Source organism: Lepisosteus oculatus, chromosome 7 (assembly GCF_040954835.1).
Source record: "Lepisosteus oculatus isolate fLepOcu1 chromosome 7, fLepOcu1.hap2, whole genome shotgun sequence".
Lineage (NCBI taxonomy): Eukaryota > Metazoa > Chordata > Actinopteri > Semionotiformes > Lepisosteidae > Lepisosteus > Lepisosteus oculatus.
Genome location: NC_090702.1, coordinates 13,100,884 through 13,117,907, shown reverse-complemented (window position 1 = coordinate 13,117,907; position 17,024 = coordinate 13,100,884). Strand labels below are relative to the sequence as shown.

The 17,024-nt window shown below is 38.7% G+C and overlaps 1 protein-coding gene across 1 annotated transcript in view; it reads left to right on the top strand.

Annotated features, from left to right (window-relative positions):
* The first annotated feature begins 574 nt into the window (after positions 1 to 574).
* Positions 575 to 17,024, top strand: part of LOC107078073 (transmembrane protein 116) — a 19,652-nt gene continuing 3,202 nt past the window's right edge. The window contains exons 1-11 of the mRNA XM_015353120.2: positions 575 to 738; positions 2,121 to 2,164; positions 5,110 to 5,173; positions 7,247 to 7,408; positions 8,510 to 8,602; positions 12,493 to 12,551; positions 13,021 to 13,164; positions 14,028 to 14,070; positions 14,279 to 14,350; positions 15,946 to 16,099; positions 16,202 to 16,272. Of these exons, the coding sequence (XP_015208606.1) occupies positions 685 to 738; positions 2,121 to 2,164; positions 5,110 to 5,173; positions 7,247 to 7,408; positions 8,510 to 8,602; positions 12,493 to 12,551; positions 13,021 to 13,164; positions 14,028 to 14,070; positions 14,279 to 14,350; positions 15,946 to 16,099; positions 16,202 to 16,272 (960 nt within the window). The 5' untranslated portion in view covers positions 575 to 684. The remainder of the gene's footprint in view (positions 739 to 2,120; positions 2,165 to 5,109; positions 5,174 to 7,246; positions 7,409 to 8,509; positions 8,603 to 12,492; positions 12,552 to 13,020; positions 13,165 to 14,027; positions 14,071 to 14,278; positions 14,351 to 15,945; positions 16,100 to 16,201; positions 16,273 to 17,024) is intronic.

Here is a 17,024-nt window from a genome sequence, read left to right as displayed (position 1 = left end):
ATAATCACTCATACCATTGTCAGATAAAATGTTGGCTTACTGGTACAAATCATTTAAATGTTCTAATTCAGAGTCACCAACAGTTTCAGTTTGGTGGAACAACTGCAATACAGAACTAAACTTTTAAATTAGACTAAGGATGTGAAGCACAGTATGTGACCTCTTACAGTATATGCAAATAAACAGATGACAGAATGAGTAGGACACGTACTATTTTGTGAATACAATTAAAGTCAAAGAGATTTACGCTAACTAGTTTGGATTGAACACGAAAGAAAATTAAGCAGTCCTTAATAAATGTCAAAGGAAACCAGACCAGTTGCTGAACAATAGCAATCGGGAGTTTCAAATCACAGAATCCGGGGTCCCAGACTCAATCTTCACACAGTTCACCGAACCCAGTTTCCTAAAATCCCGCTGCCTGACGCAGACATCTAAACAGTGACACAGGATTTATCTTTCCTGGTTTTGCGTCTCCTTTCACTGTAGCAGGTAAGACTACACGTGATACAATTAAGTGTTATGTGTGGAGGGCGGAGGTGCGGTTTATAAGACACGCCAGCTTGAAGGACAGCACCATTACAGTCCAGGAAAACTATTTTCACTTCTGCGACATCAGACTTAAAGAGGACTTGTAATTTTGAGTTCCTTTGGAACATCTTATTTATTCCCGCATACTTCACAATGACTCCACAAAAAACGTTTGCATCCAGCAATTGCACGTTGGCTGATTCCCAGGTAAGACAAATGCAACGTAGACGGCTGCAGAAATATATTTTAATGTTTGGTGACGAAGGAACACCTTCGATGGTAGGTCCATACCCCACATAATAATTTAATACAAAGAGGTAAGATAATGTGTGCAGTGAAGACAGGCGCACGTCGTTCAAATGTTTAAGTCTTCTCTTGGGAAGCAAATTATTTTCTAGTTACTGATAAGATTATAATATCTGTGCGAGATTTATTTAAACTAGCACTGATACAGGAGTCGTTCCTATCAGTCGGTTATCCGTCCATATATTATAATAGAAATGCCACTTGCGCTACATCTACTGCTATTTTTATAGAAATCGTATACATTATTACTTTTATTGAAACTATATATATATTATTCTGCATAACGTATTTGCAGGTTATGAAAGAAGGCTCAATTCACAAAACTAAATGAGATCGCTAGTTCCCATTTTCACAGAAGGAAGCGTAGCATGCAGTGCTGGTTATCATAACAGTATGTTATGATAAGAGTTGGAAAATTGTGTAGTGAACCGTAATTCAAACAATGGACTGTTTCTATCGATAATGGAGGCTTACTGTAATATAGTTATACATCCCTTGTTACCTAGGACGTGTTAGTGCGTGGTGCGTAAATTGTTTTTAGACTGCGCTTTTCAGTGGGGGAAAAGTCCGTGTTTTCACTTTTTGAAAATTTGAAAATATTTTCGTTTAGTTTGTGATTAGTTTTCAGTTATAGTAAAGATAAATTACGATTGCTAGACTACGTGTTTCGGTGTACCTTTGTGAAGATCACGAATGTCTTATAAAATTGCATTTAAAGATACATTTACGTACAGTAAATGCTAATGGATATCCTAGCAGATAGTATTCATCATGGTGCGTGTTAAAACACTCCACTCTGTGTTAACATACCCTCCCATAACGTGTTCTGAATTTAGAAATAATTCAAATTACGCTAACCCAGAGTTTTGTCATGAGAAAATGAAATCTGACTTCTCCATAGTTAAAGGGCCAGATTAAATAATAGTTTTCATTCTCATTCCAGAGATTTTAAACCCGGTATTTAATTGAGCCCTCTTATATTTCTCCAATAATAATAATAATAATAATAATAATAATAATAATAATAATAATAATAATAAAAACTATCATCAACTTTTGATTGGATTTGGTGAAAACCAAGTGGGTTGTAGTTTCAAGCAATTCAGGTCAAAGTTTAATTATAGTTTCAAAATAATGTATATTGTAAGATTAAATCACACAAAAGAAGATAATCCCTTCTACAATTGTTACTATTCAACTTTTTTCACTTGATTCCTATTAAATATTAATTTTGTAATTTACATTTTGTACACTCTGTCATTGCACCTTTATCTTTATTTTAGATATGGACCCTTTCTGAAGTTTATATATCATCATTATCATTAAGGTAAGCCCGTTCTTTTTATATTTTTTTGTTTATTTGGTCAAATCTGATTCCATCCTTTACAGTTTGTCTTATATAATGTACAGAGAGGCATTGACAAAGAAACATGCTATTGGCTTCAATGCTCATTTGTTGCTTTTTTAGTGCTTCTCACTATTTTTGTTTTGTTTGTTCACTCTCTTCACCTATTTAGCCCTTTCTGCTAAACCGTTCATTACAAGACCTCATGAAACATGTTTGTAATGCTTTGTCTTACCATTGGCACTTACTGTAAGGGCTTTGAGCTACATGTGTCTTTGCTTCAGTAGCTCTTATTATAACAGGTGAGTCTAACCTGAGGAACAAGCATGTCATGTGACATTAGAGCATTCCACTGTCTGTGAGTCGAAGTGATGAGGACCAGAGCTCAGCAGCTACTCTTCCTCTGAGGCTGTTCATTATGAAAAATGCTTGTCATACTGAATCAGACAAGTGCATCTTGCCGAACACCGGAGAATGTTCGTGACATCCGGGTTACTTATCACTGGTTAAATTCAGTAGAATACAATAATGGGCAATTGAAGAAATCCATTCAATGCTGCAGACTTGCCTGGTCTTATACAATTGTGTGAGCTGTCATGCATCACAATGTAATGCACTTTGTCTTACTTCAGGAAAAAAGGGGAAGAAAGTCCATAGTATCCAAGAATATAAAAGATTTTAATTATTGCATATGAGTAGATCAATAAAATGTATTCATAAGTGATACATTACTAACAGTATTACTATTTAATATTCTGCAAGTCACTTAGGCATGATCTATACAAAATTTAAATTGCTTTTGGGATGGATTTTGTAACATATGAAACAACGTCTGTGAGCTGTTTTAGAAGTAACTTTCTACTGTACCAAGAGTGTCACCTCTCTACCTTGTACATGACTTTCTTGGCCAGGATATCACTGTGCTGAGGTGTGGACGATGTGTGGTTGGGGGTCTCGGACGTGGCATATCTGCTGTTAGCAATTGTCATTCTTGCCTCATCTGACCGTGCTCGAAGATGAGTTTGACATATCAAGCCAGGATGAGAATCAAACCTGAGTTCAAGGTTCTCTCCCAGAAAAAAAAAGTAGAGGACTCGACTCCTGATGAAGAGGGGGTCTGTCCTAATGTAGGAGGTCTTGTACCCCTGGGGTCTTGTTCACAACCCCGGCATCCTGGCCAAATTTCCCATTGGCCCTTACCAATCATGGCTTCCTAATAATCCCCATCTATGAATTGGCTCATTACTCTGCTCTCCTCCCCACTGATAGCGGATCTGTGGTGAGCGTTCTGGCGCACTATGGCTGCCGTTGCATCATCCATGGGGATGCGGCACATCGATGGTGGTGGAGGGGAGTCCACATTACCTGTAAAATGCTTTGAGTGGAATGTCCAGAAAAGTGCTATATAAGTGTAAGCAATTATTTAGTATTATTATTATTATTATTATTATTATTATTATTATTATTATTATTATTATTATTATGACAAGTGATTGGTTGGAGCATGAGGCTTGGCTGACTGAATAGTCAGGAATGATCAGTGTTGTCGGTGCTGTGCCAATCTGTGGCATTAGAGCAGGAGATATGTTCTCTGTGAAGCCCTCAGTTTAAAGGTCAATCTACATTATGTCCCCGTCTGTCGTCATGAGGGCTGAGTATGACTACAAGCGGAGAAAACCAGGCTTCTTTATGGGGCTGTTTAGCTTACAACAGGGTCAGAAACCGAGACCGGGTGTGACAAACATCTTGGTGAGCCTTGGATTAGAGTCGCAGCTTCTCTGGAATAAGAGGAACAAACTGAGGTGGTTTGGGAGCCTGGTACAGAGACACAGTGGGACGTATCCGTTGGAAGTTTCCTGGGCAGGACTACTAGGTGGAGACCTCTAAGATGATGCATGACACACTGGAGAGACTGTTTCTGAGCTGGCCTGAGAACACACAGGAACAATATGCTCATGCAGCCGCCATGAGCCTCACTAGAACAAGGAATCTGAAGATGAAAGAATGGTTTCTTTAGCAGTCCTGGAGGCCTGAGATATCAAATAAGACAAGGAGCCAAGTCAGATATTTTACACCCATTAAAGCTGCACTGATGTCGATAACAGTTTACATTGCCTTTTTTTACAGTATTGTGAATATCACAGATCTATTGCGTGGTTTATGACAATGTACTGTAAGTGAAATGTATGAATAATGATTTTATTTCTTTTGCGACATATTATTTTACAACATGAACTCAGCCACTGACAGATACTGATAATAATTCTTCTGATGCTGCTTCTAAATGTGCATTAACAACTGTTATGAATATTTACTCAATCTTGCATTCTCAATCCCCATTGAACAATAAATAGCATGGGGGGTTCCCCTGTCCCAATGGGCATTAGCACTGCTGATTCTGTTGGTCTCTTTAAATTGTAACCCCCTGTGATCTGTGTCATGGCATGACAAAGACGTAAAACAGCAGCAGACAGCAGAATGACTACACATGCCAAGTCTAGATTTGCAATGTTTTTCTTTATCATACTTCTTATCTTTTTAGAGCACTTTTATAACTGTCAGTGATTAGATAGTCACATTATAAATGTGTTTTACGAAAAAAAAAATATTTGCACTGCTTCTATACATGTAAAATTTACTAGTAAAATGCAGTTTTGACTAAGGTGACCTTTCAGTAACAGGGTTATTTATTTAGATCTAAGAGGACTACCTCTGTGTGAAGACTAACTTAATTGTTCTTTGACCAATAAAAGGCAGTCAGTTACATACTGTAATTCGATATTTCATAATTACATAATAAAGTGAACCTTCAGCTGGTAGACATTATGTAGCATCAATATTACCACAATCAGGGTCATATTATGCTTATCCTTTAGACACATGCAGCAGAAAATAAAACAACTTGAACTTTTCTATTTCTTTTACAGCTTGCTAGGTAGTGGTTCTGTAATAGTTGTTTCAATGGTGAAGAAGAGACATCTGGATGGTCAGGTGGGTTACAAAGTGCCATGAAAAATATAAGAGGAGAAAGTGCCTGTCCACTTTGTGTGATGTTCATTTCTTGTGAGCATTTTCAGCTACAGTGGTTACCACATATTAAACAAACGACCACTGTGCATATGCCACCATTGTTGGCTAAATCCATTGCACAGTGAAAGTACTGATCCAACCTCAGGGCTTCGCCAGCTCATCTTAAGACTCTGAAACCATCATCCTCAGTGATTCAGTAGTGCACCTCTCTGGTTGCCATCTGGGCTCGACTACATGAATGACTGAATGACAGTAACTGCTTTAGCATTAGCACACAATTTTCTGAGCAAGAGGTGTTTGAAATTGGTCAGGGTATCCTCAGGTTATTCCCCTCTTGTGGCTTGTCAGGCACCTTCTTTTCCATTATCAGTGAAGAGCTGTGACATTGCTCTGTTCCATGCTAACCTCTGCTGCTTGTGTAGTGTGTTTAAAGAAGCAGATGACAGTGCAGGTTTACACAGTGTGTTTCACCTGTGTTTGCAATGACGTTTGTAGCAATGATGAGACTAACACAGTTCCAAAAACTGGACAGATGTGTTGGTGGTTTATTGAATAAACGGAAAATCATTGGGGATTCCAAGTGTATAAGAGGAAATATTTATGAAAAATGCTTCTTCCTTTTTTAATATAACACAAAAAGTGAGTTTTTAAATATCCAATGAAATGTGGGGAAAACTGAATTTCCCGATTTTCCCTGTGAGGAAACCTCAAGACCTCTACTGCTGTTTAATGGAAGAACTACCAACAGTCCCTTGAGGTGAAAGAGAAAAAGTTAAAAGACGAACTTGTTCCTTATATTGTTCCTTACATACTGTATGTAGGCTTACCCACAATCAGAAAGCTGTGTGGTTAAATTGAACCTTCCCTTAAAACATTGGAGTATGGAAAGGAAAATACATTTTATTTATCATTAAAATAAGATCAGATCACTTTATTAGCCATACACAGTTTCTTCCATTAGCAATTTCTTTTCACATACCCCAGCTTGCTCTCCATGAGACACACAGACAGGGAAAGAAAATTGGGGTCAGAGCACAGTGTCAGCCATTTATTTAGCACCCCTGGAGAAGTTGGGGTTAAGGGCCTTGCTCAGGGGCCCAATAGAGCAGGATTGCTCTGCCAGCCATGGGATTTGAACTGGCAACCTTCCAGCCACAGGTGCAGATCCTTAGCCACAGTGCCACTGCTCCACTCCAAACAATTGCCTGCAAACATTAGACAGAATCCCGTGCATTAGGTGACTGTTTAAGGGAAATAAAATATAACCAAAGAATAGCTTGTCTAAACTTAATAAACTGTCTCTTGATGCTCATCTTGGCTGCAATAGCTACAGTATATGTTTTGGGTCATTATCACGCTGCATGATGAAGTACTGTACCACTCAATATATATCATGCAGTTACTGCTTCAATGGGATATGCAGCCAAATCCTGTCCTTTTCGCTCTGAAATGTACATGAAGTTAATGTGTCCATGTGGTCATGTTCACATTAAATCACTGGTGGCATTTTCTCATTTTATTATGATCAAATGTAAAGAGAGAGGCCTGTATTTTTAGAGATTAATATTTTCTTACTGAAAACGTTGCAACACATTATTTTTCGGCCCCTGAACACAAAACAATACAGCAGGTGGACAATTGTCTCATTCCAACAACATGTCTGTGTTTTAAATGTACAGAAGATGTCAGTCAGCACAAAAGAAGCAATCGCAGGCATGCTGAGTGTTAGATAATGCATCAAGTGCTAAGCCAACAGATTTTATAGAAGATAAATGTCATTTTTGTGCCAAACCTGCAATGATGGTTTCAATACCTTTCTGTGGGTGACACATATTTGGCTTTTAAATATCTGGTATGTTAAATACTTTGGAAAAACAGTGTCATAAGTAGTAGCACGTGAGATATTCTACATCTCAATCTAAGAATTCTTTGTCTTCCTGCCACGGTCATTGCCAGCAGACAAACCTGTTTTGCAGCAGTAGATGTTCTAATCACAGGGACTAATATTGGGTTCTACATATACTTTACTTGCAGGTCCGACCACTCTTCCAGCTTGCATTAGCAGATTTTTTGGCTGCTGCGGTGCTGCTGTCTATGAGTGTAATAAATATTCTCACAGGTGTCACAGATCCTGACCAGACTAGCACAGTCTTGTCAATTTACAATGTTTGTGAATATGCAATACCTCTAGCATTGGTAAGTACCCAGTGATAATGCTTCACTTTTCAATATTAGTTATTTATAAAAAAGTTGTGAAATTATTTACTTTTAATGAATGGTTCTTGTCTCTGTCTCTTTCAATATTATTTATACTTTTAATATAAAATATGGGAGAGAATCATGAAGAAATATGCCAGATTTTATGTGTGTTTATGTGTGAAATGGGCCAGAAAGCTTGTCAATAAGTGGGATAGTGTATTTTCAAGGATTCCAAACCAGTCAGCTGAGGTTAATGTGCAGTGCTGGCAGTCATAAAGTCTTCAGCTTTGAGATTAACTTTTGCTCTTTGGCTAAAGTTTTGCAATGTTTAAAAACAGTAATTCACATGCTTTTCTTTTTTACTGCAGTGCCACGGTTTTTAGATGCTGTGTGGAATCTAATTCTTGGGCACTGACACTGTCAGTTTCAAATATTGCCAAACATTCCGATGCTTGTAAAGCTATTCAGGAGCCACCGACAAACAATTGGCACAAGAATGTACAAAACAGTTTTTTCCCCACACAATAAATGTCATAAGAAATGCAGTGCACAGAGTCTTGTCTGTCCTTCACATATTGTAACGAGACAGTTGGATATGTAGTGTTATTTTATTGCCATTAGTAAACTAAATAGCCGCAATTCACAGTAAAAGATTTGTAGGTTACTTGGTTTTAGAATTAAGCATTTCTGGCATTTTATATGGCATTGTTTTGATGAGCAAGTTGGTCTCTTAAAGGTGAGGAAGTCACTGTATTAACAATCAAAGGGAATATTTGTAAAGTCAAAGTGAGAAAGGGGTTGTTTATTCATTTTGGAGAACAGTTCCTATTTTTATTCTGTAAACGCAGTCACATCATGACACAGAAGGATCAAAATATACTGAGGTAAAAACATCTTTTTCAGAGGAATTCCCCTGGAGTTTTGACCAATAAAGATGGGGATGTATAGTTCTGTAAGGAGTTTAATATCTCTAGAGCAGATATCCTTCCATCTTGACTGGTTTTTTCTCCACACTGCTTTTTCGTGTCTACGGATCAGGTAATAAAACAATGTTATGCAAAAGCAGGCTGAATCATAAGTCTGCCTTTTCTTTCACAGTCCTTTTATGGCACAACGTTTCTGCTGGTTATGGTTTATGCATATGAGGCCAAACAGGCAGTAGGAGGATGGAGGGAATCTTCTGATGGACAGGTAAAACATTTTCTTTTTATGTCATCTGACTTGGGAAAGGAGTTTTCCTTTTTGTTCTGCTGTTGTCCTCATTTCTATTTCAAAAGTCCCTTATTTTCACATGCTGAAGTGTTGACAAGCAAAACAAAAAATGCTTTATTATGAACACCTCTCAGTAATATCAGTTTTAGCTAGTGATTGTTATACAGTATGTGGTTGTTATGTCATCATTAATACATTTGAATTGCAATGTCTTGTACTAAAATATTTAGAAAGAGAGAAATAACTACATTTGCCAGGGCCAGATGTTTAAGATGTTCTTTGAAATTACCACCTTACCAAAACAAAGACATCTTAAATTCCTCTTCTTCCAATAATACAGAAAAAAAGGAAAGATTTTACTCAGAATTTACTATTTGTATTTCAAAACAAATATCAATCACAAAACAGGATAAATCTAACAATAAGAAGCCCAACAGTAACATTTTAAATATAAATCATATTTCATGTATATGACTTACGCTCATGTACAGTAAGCCCAGAGAATTTTGTTGGCTTATAGATTCAGTGTCATCAAATAGAGCAGTGGTTCTCAAACTGTGGTACGCGTACCGGCAGTGGTACGTGGAGTGCCGCCAAGTGGTAGGCCAAATGACCCTGGAACTGTGTCGTGTGCGCTGAAAAATCGGGACGGTTTTTCATATTTTGTATTTTAATACGTGTCGAATACGCAGCCTACGTACTACGATACAGTGCGCGCTAATACTTCAGTGGACACAAGAGATACTCTGTAATTCTATACCACTCTATAGGAATGCGTGCTACAGACGCAAGTGACCAATTGTATTTAAAAAAAGCTACTGTATCTCCAGCAAATAGGGAGAAAGGAGAATGTGCGTGATTTTGGAACTATGCCAACGTTCTAAACAGAAATGCATAGAAATACGTGCTACGGACGCAGGTAATCTTGTGAGCACACGAAAGCGTGATAACAGAAAAATATTTAAGAACTGTTCTAATTTGAGAAAAATACACAGAGCGTCTCTGTGTTTCGCTCCCATGCGCATGAAATAAAAACTTTAAATAAATACGGAAATAAAAACGGAAACGCGGAAAAATGCAAGCTTGCGTATTGCTAAAGCAGGTAAGCTACACTATTTTTGAAGAACCTTATTTACCGTTGGCAAAAGAGTTGACACGTATTACGCTGCTAAACAGCTCGACCTGCTGCCCCCCTCCCCCTGAAAGACACAGTCATTCATAGAATTATTGAAATGAAGGATTATATCAAAAGTACACTGATAGAGCGCGTTAAGATGAGCAGATGTTTTTCACTGCAATTAGATGAGTCTGTAGTCGATGTGGCCAATTCGTTTACGTTAGATACGAGTTTGAGGGCATGTCCCATGAAGACTTTCTGTTCTGTAAACTGCTACCAACAGGAACTACAAGAGAGCACATATTTCAGCTTCTGAATGAATTTATCGAAGAATGGCCTCGACTGGATAAAATGCGTCTGAGTTTGTACAGACGGTGCTAGAGCAATGACAAGCCGACATAACGGTGTAGTTGCACGAATTAGAGAGGTTGCTCCAGAAATTAATGGACGCATTACAACATCCACCGCGAGACCTTTGCCGTCAAGAAAATGCCTGACGATTTAATATCTGTTAGACTCTGTTGTGAATTGTATCAAGGCTCGAAAAATTAATTCAGATCTGCTTTGCTCAACTAAACAGGCTCAACTCTCTCACTGAAATGGTGCTTTTTTATTAGTTGTTGTTAATGTTTTTTTTCTGTAAAACACTTTGAGAAGCCACCTTTAAAGGCGCTATATCAAATAAAGTTTATTATTATAATATTTATTATATGTATGTGTGAGTGTGTGTGCACGCGCGCTCATGTTGGTCATTGAGAATTTCTGGGGTTCCTATGAGATGATGACTTGTAGGTGGTACTTGGATGCTTTGGTTGGATTAGGGGTGGTACTTGGTCCAAAAAGTTTGAGAACCACTGAAATAGAGGTTTTCAAGAGAAGTTAAGAATTAATTAAAAAATTCTAGTCTTGATGCACCTCTTTGCTCATCTCTTGTCACACTCGCTATTTGCTCTTGCAAGAAATAGACCTTACTTTCCAATACTCCATCTCTAAATTCTTCCTCCATCATTTTTTTGTATCCTACTACTCACCACGTCCATTTTGCTGTTCCCATAGCTGTTGGCACTGTAACACTATTTTTCCTGTCTTCTTCTTGCAATCCAGCAGTCCAACCACTATTCACCTTCATCAAGCTGGGGTGGGGACTCACCTTCTCCCTACACCTCAAACATCCAGCTCTCCAACCTCAAATTCCCTGTGCTTTGTTTAATAAAAATAAGATAAGATCACTTTATTGGCCATATACAATTTCTTGCATTAAGAATTTTTCTTTTCACATACCCCAGCTTGTTCTCCATGAGACACACAGGCAGGGAGAGAGAAGCTTGGGGTCATAGCACAGGGTCAGCCATTTATACAGCACCCCTGGAGCAGGTGGGGTTAAGGGCCTTGCTCAGGGGCCCAAGGCAGTAGGATTCCTCTGCCAGCCATGGGATTTGAAGCGGCAACCTTCTAGCCACAGCTGCAGATCCTTAGCCACAGTGCCACCGCTCTGCCCAAATGGCTCCCTGCAGTCACCAAGATGTCTGCTCTTCTTTTCCGCAATGTCGTTGCCCTTCCCCAGACCTCCAGCACATCAGTGCCTTCTTCCCCTCAGTCCAATTCTGGTTCCCACCCCCCCCTTTCTCCTCATTTGCGTGATCCAGTTCAGTCCATCCCTCCCACTTCCCTTTCTGCCATGTTTTGTGGCATCCAGCCCACTACAACTTCAGCCCCAACCAATCTGCGGTATTTACATCTCTCCTCCTTCCCAGCAGGCATGAGCGCACAGCATCAGTCTGTGGCAGGATCCGACTCCTTGTTCACAGCCCTCGCCCCATTGCAAGTGGCCCAGGCGGCAGTGGTGATGGGTGTTGTCTTCCCTCCACCCCAGGCTCTTCCACCCTTGGCCACTTTGAAGCCCCTTTGAAGCATACTGGACTTCTACTTGCTCTCAGATACCATCTCTTTAGCTGCTGTATTTTGGGGATTCAACTAGAGAAAATCATCCTCATTCATTCAGACTAAGCAAATAGGCAAAGGAGCCTTATAATGTACTTCCGGCTTGATATGCTATCAGCCTTACAATTCTCTTATTCTTATAACTCCCTTTGTTTATCTAAGGGAGAATATCCTCAGACCCTGAGCTTCACGTACCACTAGTTCCTACACCATCTCCAGGTCAGGCTAACCACACCTTACCTCGGTGCTATTAGCTTTCGAGTCACTCATTCTGGGTGGGTGTTGCATCTTCCACATAATCCCAACTTCTACCTTCATGCGCTAGGTCAGTGGTCCTCTGAATGGACCTCTGTGCCTATCTGAATATGGACCTGATTAAACACAAAATTTTGCACCATTATTTTTGTCTTGAAGAACTTCACATTGGGGTTATGGGGTTCCTTCGGTCTCTTTTGAGGTCCTGTCATCCTCATCCTTATAGTCACGTTGGCATTTTGTCTCCGTCAGGAAAGCTACACAAACTGACAGCTGCTGTGTCAGAAACATAGGTCTTTGCTACAAAGGATATCCCTGGCCAAACAGGACCAGTCAGGAATGAGTTAGTAAAGCTCTGATGCTTGTGAAGAGTGAGAGTGAAGAGATGAGTAACACAGGATGAATAAAAAAATCCAGTTTGAATTGTAACAACGTGGTATCCTTTTATTAATATAATAGGTAGAATGAAAATACACTTTATTGAAGTTTTCTTGTCAGGGTGTTAAGTGTCTAAACAGGAATGGAAGTCTCACTTCTTTCTCACTTGTTTTTCTAGGAATACTCACACAGAAGGTCAAGGAAGCACACACTTTACTTGCTGTATTTTCTTGCATGGTAAGTGCCTTGTTTAGAAATGCTGTTTTCTAAGCATGTTTATTTAATCTAATCAGGAATAGTGCCTAAGAATCAGTAGTGAACAAAAACAACTGAAAGTAGGCAAATGTCTCCTTGCCAAGCCTGAAGAAGAGATCTAATTCCACTCAACAAATATCCCACCATTTCACTGGTGCTATTTTATATATACCAGCATTCAAACGATGGCTATTTCCATCAAAGAAATATACCCTTAACACTTTAACTTTATATTTGTTTTCTGGCTTACCTCTGCTTTTCCTACATAACTGGTTTACTTTGCTATGGTTTGCATTTACTTCACCACACTTATCCATCCTTTACAATGCTTTTCCCATGGGTTCACTTTACCAGAGTAGAATTCGTATTCTAAACTTTTACAAGGGCACTTCAATCTTTGGCTGTATTTTGGACTAATATTATCATAACTGTCTTCATTCTGTTCCCCCAGGTGTGTTCCAGGGTTGTGCTTTCTCACACAGGTGGTGGCCTTAAGGAATTCCCCAGCTGAATTATTCCCATCTCATCCAACCACAAACCTTATCACTTTCGCAAGTGACACTAGACGCAATGATTACCATTTTTACTGTTGCAGGTGAGGTAATGTTTGTAGTTAAAGTTTGAACTGACTAGGATTTCATTGTTAGGGTTGGGCTAGGATTATAGTTATGATCAGTTTCAGACTTGTCAAGGTTACAGTTGGGTTAGGCATAAGGTTTGGGTTGAAGGTGAGGAGACAGAGGTGGCTTTGTGATTAGGGTTATGATTGATTAGGGTTATGAAGGAGGTTATAGGATGAGAGTTGCACTAAAGGGACTGTGGGTTTTGGAGTGTCACTGGCAGGGGTAGACTACCCTGGCCGTGACTGCTGAGTTTGCCGATTTCCATTCTGTCTTAGACCTTAATGACTTATTTATCCAATTAAGTGTATTAGATGCCCAGTCAGATGTATTGATTAGGGCTTAATCAGCTGTTAATGGAAAAATGCCTTTGAAACACGCAGGAATATGGTACATGAGGATCAGGGATGCCTATAGTTGGGTTGCTTGTATGACTGATCTAAACTACTCAAGAACTACTCAACCTGTTACACTATGTTACAGAATTTACCACAAACCAAGTCCTTACTTATTAAATTAGTAGGATCAGTGTTGGAATGACAAAGCCTGTTGTACCTATAGTACTGTGTACTATGATACTGTAAGGATACCCAGGTTTAAGGCAAGGCACTGGGTAGGGAACATTTTGTAATAGGTTTTTTATTGTGCCACTGTCAGACAGGCTTTTACTTCAGGGCACTGGAAGAACTTGAGGGTCTTTGAGCCCCAGTGCAAATATTTTTATGGGCCTCCATCTCTTTCTCCTCTCCAAAGATCACACACTGGCAACACTAATAAATGAATTGATCGCTATCCAAATGCAACACTAAAGTGATTTATTTTTCTTTATTTGGTGCAGCTGTATTTTACTGGTGTATAAGGAGAATGATAGCAGTCTCAAAGTAAGTAAAGCTTTTGTAAAATTTATTATTTTTAGCAAAAGGCTTAGGGTTACCTTTACCTTATTTAACTTTATTATCATTACTTGATCTTAAGTACTACAACTACAGCAAAAAACGTATTTCTTAAGCATTTCCAATTTCCATCTGACTGGTACATTTTGAGGTAATTTGCACTTTGATTTGATGAGAACTGTGCTTTATTTTACAGCCTGAATGGTATACATACTTGATGAAAGTGTTCTTCCTTGCATATGTACTGGTGGTGATAACCTGCTGCATTGTGAGTAAACTTTTTCTTTGTGAATTTTTAGTATAATTCTTGTGCACTAATATGCAAACTGAATGCTTTCAATGAACCTTTTTTTTCACTTTAATGAAACAATTAGAATAGCTTCAGTGGTTAATTGCTATATATATACTGTATATCAATAATAGGAGAACAGCTAAAGTGGGATCTAAAGTTCTCTGAGTAACAGAAAATCTTATTTTTGCTGCAGCTGTGCTCTGAATGATTTAAGTGGACTACGTATGTGCATGCTCACGACACATTAATATTTGATTATAAATTCTTACCAATTTATAACTGGTGATTATGATAGAAGATGGCTTTTAGCATATAGCAGGTAAGATAAATAATGACAACAATAGCCTAATGATTAAAAGAATTGAAGAACAGTTGCAAACTAGAGGAATAGAGGAGCATTCGGCTTATCTAGTCCATTTGGTAGTTGATTCCCATGATCCTTGAATAAAGGAATGCTTCCTGTTCTCAGTTTTAAATGCACGTCCTTGAGTCTCCGATTCATTTTTCATTCTGAAGACGTCCACTGAGTTAACTATCAATGCCCTTAAGGATTTTCGAATACTTGTATCAGGTTCCCTTGCAATTTTCAGTCTTGACCACAGAAAAGTTCAGTTCCTTCAGCCTGTCAGTGTAGGACATTCCCTTAAGCCCTATCTGGTTGCTCTTCTTTGGACAAATTCCAGAACAGCAATGGCTTTTTTATAATGTAAGCAGAATTGCTCACAATATTCTAAATATGTTACTAGTGTGTAGACGTTTAACATAACATCCTTTGATTTAAATTCTACACTTCTAACCATGTATCTTTAACACTTTTTGCCTTTTTGCTTCCCCACATTGTCTAGAAGATAATGTAATAAATAATGTCAATATAAATAATTCAGTTGTCTTCGTAAGTAGCCCCTTCGAGCTCCGTTTCCCATTTAGTATTTTTTGTTTTTGCTGCCTGTATGTAAAACCCCCAGCACTTGACTACATTTATCTTTTTCCAACGTTTGGCCTACTCTTGAATTTGATCTGAATCCTTTTTGAATTTCAATAATAATGTTTAAAAACATTTTGAAATTATTTGGAAATTCTTATTGAAACCACAAACTTCAGACGGTAATGATCTTGATAATGATACGAGAGAAAACGCTGCTTGTGTACTGTGTGTACAATCAACAGGGCAGATGAATCCCACAGCACTGCAGACCCCTAAACACAGACAACAAAGCAGTACCAAAAAGCTATTTGATGCATCACTGTAATTTGTTGCAGTTCTGCTTCTTATCAACTGGTACTGACAAGCTTGTCAAGACTTGAAACATAGATGGAGAAAAGAAATGGCAAATGTTAGAGGAAAACCCACATCAGATCCAAGACTTTGACAGAAATTCACCTTTGGGCAGGAGAATGACCCAAAGCACAAGGCCACAGCTCTAATGAACAGGCCCAGATTATTGAATGAATGAACCTTTTTTGTTTCTTTCTTACTGCATGTTAGCATCTACCCTGTAAACCTCTGCCTCATACCTTTTTGAAGGCCCTCTTCTTTCCAGTTGCCTGCAGCGCTGTGTCTCTCTTCACAGGTCGTGTACTACAGAGTGAACAAGTGGTGTCAGGACCGTCAGGGGGAGTGTATGTTCCTGGTGGAGGGAGATGGATTCAGCAGGAGGAACATGAGAGGGATCTATTGCACAGCCCGGTCTGTTGTGCTTGTCATGGTCGTCTGCTGGACACCAGGTCTGTGATCACCACAGCACCACACATAATTTTTCACCTGTGTTGATTTTAGTGTTTGTTATTCCAGTGCATATTCACTGTGTTTTTTGTGTTTTTCAACAGCTTTTTTTCTAGTCCTACTTTCACTTCTCATTCCAAAGCAGGAGAGCCTTTTCCTCCTTTATGTTTTACAGGTAGGAAAGTTTTTTAAGAGTCTTATTTGTTTAACGTTTTTGGGCTTTTCAGGAGTATTTTTAAGCAATTGTCCTCTTGTGGGCTGAGTGGTTCAGGCGCTGTGAGATGTGTGAAATGGCAGTGCTGCATGTTTTTGGAGTGGTGTTCAAACCTGGATTAAACACATTGATGTCTATCAATGTGGAGTTGAGAGGGGCAGCAGGCAACAGGACTCTTAATGTAATATGAACCTGTTCCAGTGATATTCGTCCCTTTTCAGTCTCACAGGTCCTTTATGTTAAGATCCTTACATTTGGCACAGAAAGCTAGACAATAATTTGGGCTATGCAGATTGTGCCCCTCTGATATATAAATATATATAACTCAATTTAGTACACACAAATCTGATTTATTTGTGGATTTGATTCAGTTATGTGCTGGTGTATAGAGGGTGTTTGATAACATTAGTATATTGAAACAAATGCATCATGAAAGCCTCTCCATCTTGTCGGAACCTAATGCCCTCATAAATATGTAAATACCAAATTTTAATATTATAGTTGTTTGAATAAGCCGACTCAATAACCGTATATTCACCCTGCTGAAAAAAGAAAAGAAACAACGTTTTGGCCGTGGGGCCTTCTTCGTGACACCGAAATGTTGTGTTTTCGTTCTTCTCTTTTCAGCATGTAATAAACCTTTACTTTTTCCTACGCATGCTTTTCACCTACTGACATCTAAAGTGTAGTACGAAAACTGTTTGAACTAGTAA